Source organism: Geospiza fortis, unplaced genomic scaffold (genome assembly GCF_000277835.1).
Source record: "Geospiza fortis unplaced genomic scaffold, GeoFor_1.0 scaffold176, whole genome shotgun sequence".
NCBI lineage: Eukaryota > Metazoa > Chordata > Aves > Passeriformes > Thraupidae > Geospiza > Geospiza fortis.
Genome location: NW_005054514.1, coordinates 44,192 through 51,737, shown reverse-complemented (window position 1 = coordinate 51,737; position 7,546 = coordinate 44,192). Strand labels below are relative to the sequence as shown.

The 7,546-nt window shown below is 43.3% G+C and overlaps 1 protein-coding gene across 1 annotated transcript in view; it reads right to left on the bottom strand.

The window, feature by feature from the left end:
• The window catches only part of SLC25A37 (solute carrier family 25 member 37), a 10,165-nt gene extending 3,129 nt beyond the window's left edge, over positions 1 to 7,036 (bottom strand). Inside the window, 1 exon segment of the mRNA XM_031063567.1 lies at positions 6,805 to 7,036. Within this exon segment, the coding sequence (XP_030919427.1) occupies positions 6,805 to 7,027 (223 nt within the window). The 5' untranslated portion in view covers positions 7,028 to 7,036.
• Positions 7,037 to 7,546: the final 510 nt, after the last annotated feature.

The window sequence follows — 7,546 nt, the reverse complement described above, 5'->3', positions numbered from 1 at the left end:
CCAGGGGGATCCCACCCATGGGAATCCATCCAGGGAATCCATCCAGGGAATCCATCCATGGCAATCCATCCAGGGGAATTCACCCATGGGAATCCATCCATGGCAATCCATCTAGGGGATCCACTCAGGGGAATCCATCCATGGGAATCCATCCAGGGGTATCCCATCCACAGGAATCCATCCAGGGGGATCCCATCCACGGGAATCCCACCCATGAGAATCTATCCATGGGAATCCACCCAGGGGATCCATCTATGGGGATCCATCCAAGGGGATCTCATCTGTGGGAATCCATCCATTGGAATCATGTCCATGGAGGATCCCATCCATGGGGAATCCATCCGGGGGGGCTTCATCCATGGGGACCCCTTCCATGGGAATCCATCCATGGAGATCCCATCCGGGGGGCCTCCATCCATGGTGGGGGGCTCCATCCATGTGGGGCTCCTATCCATGGGGAATCCATCCATGGGGGATCATCCATGGGAGAATCCATCCAGGGGGCTTCATCCATGGGGACCCCATCCATGGGAAGGCATCCATGGGAATCCCATCCAGGGGAGCTCCCATCCACAGAGGTCCCATCCACGGTGGATCCCATTAATGGAGATCCCATCCATGGTGGGGGCTGCCGTCCATGGGGCTGCCGTCCATTGGGAAGCTCCATCCCTGGTGGATCCCATCCATGGGAAGGCATCCATGGAGGTCCCATCCATGGAGATCCCATCCATGGGGCTGCCATCCATTGGGAAGCTCCATCCCTGGTGGATCCCATCCAGGCTGAGGGAGTGCCCCGGTCCCACCCTCAGGGCCACAGCCCAGGTTCCCAGGGCAGGAACCCCCTCCTGAGAGAGCCCTGGCTCCGCTCCCAGCCCCCCTCTGCAGCTCCCACCAACTGCCAGGATCCATCCACCCCAGACACCCGCGGCGCCTGAGCCAGCCGTGAGCAATGCTCACCCTGCCCTCAGCACAGCCCTAATTGGGGATTCTCATCCCTTTACTCAGCCTGGTTCCAGCGCCCGGGCCGTGCCAAAGCCAGCCAGCCCTGACCCATCCCCGCTCCGCTCTGGGACCGGAGCAGCCACTCCTTCCCTTTGATGTTGGCTCCCACCTCCAACTCCCTCTTGCCCAAATCACTTGGGGTCATTTCGTGAAGCCACAGCTCTGACTCTCCTGCTGGCACCTCAGGCCTGTAGCTACTTGAAAGGCAAACGCAGGAACGTGTTTGAGGAGAAGGGATTGCATTCCCTCCCCTGAGTTCAGCGTCCCATGGCAGATTCCCAGCAGCACAAACCAGCAAAACCACGGGAATCTCCAGCACAAACCCTCTGCTACAGCCCTGACTCCTCAACTCCAGGCTTGCTGCTGGCTCCAAAAGTGAAATGTTCCTGCTAAAAATCAAAGCACACAGAGGATGGAGGGCGCTCAGGGCTCCCAGGGACACCTGAACTCAAACCTCCAGAGGCTGAGGTGATGCCTTCAACACAAGATCACACCCTTGGGTGATACCATCAAAGGTGGGACTTGATCCTGAAGATCTTTCCCAACTTTAAGGATTCCATGGCAATTTAGGAACAGCACAGCTGCACCTGAACACCTTTTGCCCACTAAATTGATTATTTGTGCGGGAAAAATTTGAAATTAACTAAGAATTGATGATTTGTGCTGGAAAAATTTGAGATTAAATAAGAATTTAGATTGGAAGGAGCACTAGTCTGAGTGAAAAGCAAGCAAGGAATATTGATAACCACAAACATGATTTTTTAGGGCAAACCCCAAAAATTCCACTGGCCAAGCTGTGTCCTCCACTAAATCCATGATTCGTGCTGGAAAAATTTGAGATTAAATAAGAATTTAGATTGGGAGGGGCACTAGGCTGAGTGAAAAGCAAGGAAGGAATAGGTTGATAAACACAAATGGGGTTTTTTTTTAGGGTAAACCCCAAAAAACCCCAAGCGGCCAATGGTATTTTGATAATTTGTGCTGAAAATTTTTGAGAATAAATAAGAATTTAGACTGGGAGGGGCACTAGGCTGAGTGAGAAGCAAGCAAGGAAAACTGATAATCACAAATGGGGGATTTTTTTTAGGACAAACCCCAAAAATACCATTGGCCAAGTGGCTGTTTCCTCCACTAAATTGATGATTTGTGCTGGAAAATTTGAGATTAAATAAGAATTCAGATTGGGAGGGGCACTAGGCTGAGTGAAAAGCAAGGAAGGAATAGGTTGATAAACACAAATGGGGTTTTTTTTTAGGGTAAACCCCAAAAAACCCCAAGCGGCCAATGGTATTTTGATAATTTGTGCTGAAAATTTTTGAGAATAAATAAGAATTTAGACTGGGAGGGGCACTAGGCTGAGTGAAAAGCAAGGAAGGAATAGGTTGATAAACACAAATGGGGTTTTTTTTTAGGGTAAACCCCAAAAAACCCCAAGCGGCCAATGGTATTTTGATAATTTGTGCTGAAAATTTTTGAGAATAAATAAGAATTTAGACTGGGAGGGGCACTAGGCTGAGTGAAAAGCAAGGAAGGAATAGGTTGATAAACACAAATGGGGTTTTTTTTTAGGGTAAACCCCAAAAAACCCCAAGCGGCCAATGGTATTTTGATAATTTGTGCTGAAAATTTTTGAGAATAAATAAGAATTTAGACTGGGAGGGGCACTAGGCTGAGTGAAAAGCAAGGAAGGAATAGGTTGATAAACACAAATGGGGTTTTTTTTTAGGGTAAACCCCAAAAAACCCCAAGCGGCCAATGGTATTTTGATAATTTGTGCTGAAAATTTTTGAGAATAAATAAGAATTTAGACTGGGAGGGGCACTAGGCTGAGTGAAAAGCAAGGAAGGAATAGGTTGATAAACACAAATGGGGTTTTTTTTTAGGGTAAACCCCAAAAAACCCCAAGCGGCCAATGGTATTTTGATAATTTGTGCTGAAAATTTTTGAGAATAAATAAGAATTTAGACTGGGAGGGGCACTAGGCTGAGTGAAAAGCAAGGAAGGAATAGGTTGATAAACACAAATGGGGTTTTTTTTTAGGGTAAACCCCAAAAAACCCCAAGCGGCCAATGGTATTTTGATAATTTGTGCTGAAAATTTTTGAGAATAAATAAGAATTTAGACTGGGAGGGGCACTAGGCTGAGTGAAAAGCAAGGAAGGAATAGGTTGATAAACACAAATGGGGTTTTTTTTTAGGGTAAACCCCAAAAAACCCCAAGCGGCCAATGGTATTTTGATAATTTGTGCTGAAAATTTTTGAGAATAAATAAGAATTTAGACTGGGAGGGGCACTAGGCTGAGTGAAAAGCAAGGAAGGAATAGGTTGATAAACACAAATGGGGTTTTTTTTTAGGGTAAACCCCAAAAAACCCCAAGCGGCCAATGGTATTTTGATAATTTGTGCTGAAAATTTTTGAGAATAAATAAGAATTTAGACTGGGAGGGGCACTAGGCTGAGTGAAAAGCAAGGAAGGAATAGGTTGATAAACACAAATGGGGTTTTTTTTTAGGGTAAACCCCAAAAAACCCCAAGCGGCCAATGGTATTTTGATAATTTGTGCTGAAAATTTTTGAGAATAAATAAGAATTTAGACTGGGAGGGGCACTAGGCTGAGTGAAAAGCAAGGAAGGAATAGGTTGATAAACACAAATGGGGTTTTTTTTTAGGGTAAACCCCAAAAAACCCCAAGCGGCCAATGGTATTTTGATAATTTGTGCTGAAAATTTTTGAGAATAAATAAGAATTTAGACTGGGAGGGGCACTAGGCTGAGTGAAAAGCAAGGAAGGAATAGGTTGATAAACACAAATGGGGTTTTTTTTTAGGGTAAACCCCAAAAAACCCCAAGCGGCCAATGGTATTTTGATAATTTGTGCTGAAAATTTTTGAGAATAAATAAGAATTTAGACTGGGAGGGGCACTAGGCTGAGTGAAAAGCAAGGAAGGAATAGGTTGATAAACACAAATGGGGTTTTTTTTTAGGGTAAACCCCAAAAAACCCCAAGCGGCCAATGGTATTTTGATAATTTGTGCTGAAAATTTTTGAGAATAAATAAGAATTTAGACTGGGAGGGGCACTAGGCTGAGTGAAAAGCAAGGAAGGAATAGGTTGATAAACACAAATGGGGTTTTTTTTTAGGGTAAACCCCAAAAAACCCCAAGCGGCCAATGGTATTTTGATAATTTGTGCTGAAAATTTTTGAGAATAAATAAGAATTTAGACTGGGAGGGGCACTAGGCTGAGTGAAAAGCAAGGAAGGAATAGGTTGATAAACACAAATGGGGTTTTTTTTTAGGGTAAACCCCAAAAAACCCCAAGCGGCCAATGGTATTTTGATAATTTGTGCTGAAAATTTTTGAGAATAAATAAGAATTTAGACTGGGAGGGGCACTAGGCTGAGTGAAAAGCAAGGAAGGAATAGGTTGATAAACACAAATGGGGTTTTTTTTTAGGGTAAACCCCAAAAAACCCCAAGCGGCCAATGGTATTTTGATAATTTGTGCTGAAAATTTTTGAGAATAAATAAGAATTTAGACTGGGAGGGGCACTAGGCTGAGTGAAAAGCAAGGAAGGAATAGGTTGATAAACACAAATGGGGTTTTTTTTTAGGGTAAACCCCAAAAAACCCCAAGCGGCCAATGGTATTTTGATAATTTGTGCTGAAAATTTTTGAGAATAAATAAGAATTTAGACTGGGAGGGGCACTAGGCTGAGTGAGAAGCAAGCAAGGAAAACTGATAATCACAAATGGGGGATTTTTTTTAGGACAAACCCCAAAAATACCATTGGCCAAGTGGCTGTTTCCTCCACTAAATTGGTCATTTGTGCTGGAAAATTTGAGATTAAATAAGAATTGATGATTTGTGCTGGAAAATTTTGAGAATAAATAAGAATTTAGATGGGGAGGGTCACTAGGCTGAGTGAGAAGCAAGCAAGCAAGGGATAGGTTAATAACCACAAATGTTTTTTTTTTTTTAGGGCAGACCCCAAAAATACCATTGGCAAAGTGGCCAATGGCATTTTGATGATTTGTGCTGGAAAATTTGAGATTAAATAAGAATTTAGATTTGGAGGGGCACTAGGCTGAGTGAGAAGCAAGCAAGGAATAGGTTGATAACCACAAATGGTTTGGGGTTTTTTTTTTAGGGCAAACCCCAAAAAACCCCAAGCAGTCAATGGCATTTTGATAATTTGTGCTGGAAAATTTGAGATTAAATAAGAACTGATGATTTGTGCCGGAAAATTTGAGAAGAAATAAGAATTTAGATTGGGAGGGGCACTAGGCTGAGTGAGAAGCAAGCAAGGAATAGGTTGATAAGCAAGGAATATTGATAACCACAAATGGGGTTTTTTTTAGGGCAAACCCCAAAAATACCATTGGCCAAGTGGCTGTTTCCTCCACTAAATCGGTCATTTGTGCTGGAAAAATTTGAGATTAAATAAGAACTGATTATTTGTGCTGGGAAATTTGAAAATAAATAGGAATTTAGACTGGGAGGGGCACTAGGCTGAGTGAGAAGCAAGGAAGGAATAGGTTGATAACCACAAATGGTTTGGTTTCTTTTTTAGGGCAAACTCTAAAGATACCATCGGCCAAGTGGCCAATGGCATTTTGATGATTTGTGCTGGAAAATTTGAAATTAAATAAAAATTGATGATTTATGCTGAAAAAATTTGAGAATAAATAAGAATTTAGATTTGGAGAGGCACTAGCCTGAGTGAAAAGCAAGCAAGGAATAGGCTGATAACCACAAATGGTTTTTTTCAGGGCAAACCAAAAATACCATTGGCCAAGTGGCTGTTTCCTCCACTAAATTGGTCATTTGTGCTGGAAAATTTGAGATTAAATAAGAATTGATGATTTGTGCTGGAAAATTTTGAGAATAAATAAGAATTTAGATGGGGAGGGTCACTAGGCTGAGTGAGAAGCAAGCAAGCAAGGGATAGGTTAATAACCACAAATGTTTTTTTTTTTTTAGGGCAGACCCCAAAAATACCATTGGCAAAGTGGCCAATGGCATTTTGATGATTTGTGCTGGAAAATTTGAGATTAAATAAGAATTTAGATTGGGAGGGGCACTAGGCTGAGTGAAAAGCAAGGAAGGAATAGGTTGATAAACACAAATGGGGTTTTTTTTTAGGGTAAACCCCAAAAAACCCCAAGCGGCCAATGGTATTTTGATAATTTGTGCTGAAAATTTTTGAGAATAAATAAGAATTTAGACTGGGAGGGGCACTAGGCTGAGTGAAAAGCAAGCAAGGAAAACTGATAATCACAAATGGGGGATTTTTTTTAGGACAAACCCCAAAAATACCATTGGCCAAGTGGCTGTTTCCTCCACTAAATTGATGATTTGTGCTGGAAAATTTGAGATTAAATAAAAATTGATGATTTGTGCTGGAAAATTTGAGATTAAATAAGAACTGATGATTTGTGCCGGAAAATTTGAGAAGAAATAAGAATTTAGATTGGGAGGGGCACTAGGCTGAGTGAGAAGCAAGCAAGGAATAGGTTGATAAGCAAGGAATATTGATAACCACAAATGGGGTTTTTTTTAGGGCAAACCCCAAAAATACCATTGGCCAAGTGGCTGTTTCCTCCACTAAATCGGTCATTTGTGCTGGAAAAATTTGAGATTAAATAAGAACTGATTATTTGTGCTGGGAAATTTGAGAATAAATAGGAATTTAGACTGGGAGGGGCACTAGGCTGAGTGAGAAGCAAGCAAGGAATAGGTTGATAAGCAAGGAATATTGATAACCACAAATGGGGTTTTTTTTAGGGCAAACCCCAAAAATACCATTGGCCAAGTGGCTGTTTCCTCCTGGCTGGAAAACGTCACTGAGGGACTTTTTCATTTTCTCGTAGCAGGCGAAGTACAAGGCGTGGGCCGGGCCAGCCCCCAGCACGGTGACGTCGATGCCGCGCAGGGGCCGCCAGAAGCCCTCGGTCTGCACCATCCTCTTGAGAGCCTCGTACACGCCCCGGTACTGCGCCTTGGGGTCTGGCTGCAGGCTCTGCATGCGGGTCTGCAACGAAGCACAGCAGGGACAGCCCTGGTTACCTCTGCAAACACACGGAACAGTTCTCTCAAAACACTTTTTCTCACCATTCACCGGTTTTCCAGCCACCAAACCCTCTGATCCCTTCAGATATTGGCATTGCCAAGCAGGAGCCATCTTTTAAACCCACTATTTTTGTCACTATTTACCATTTTTCCAGCAGAGACCATCACCAAACCCTTCTGATCCCTTCTCCCCACCCCAGATCTCTTTGAGGTTTCATTTCCATTCCAAACCTCCAGGTGTTGGCGCTTCCAAGCAGGAGCCAGGTGCCCTGACCCCCAGGGGAGCTCTGACCTTGCCCCTCATCCATGGAGAAAGTTTCCTGGACAGAAGAGAGAAGAGAAAAGAGAAGAGAGAAGAGAGAAGAGAAGAGAAGAGAAGAGAAGAGAAGAGAAGAGAAGAGAAGAGAAGAGAAGAGAAGAGAAGAGAAGAGAAGAGAAGAGAGAAGAGAAAAGAGAAGAGAGAAGAGAGAAGAGA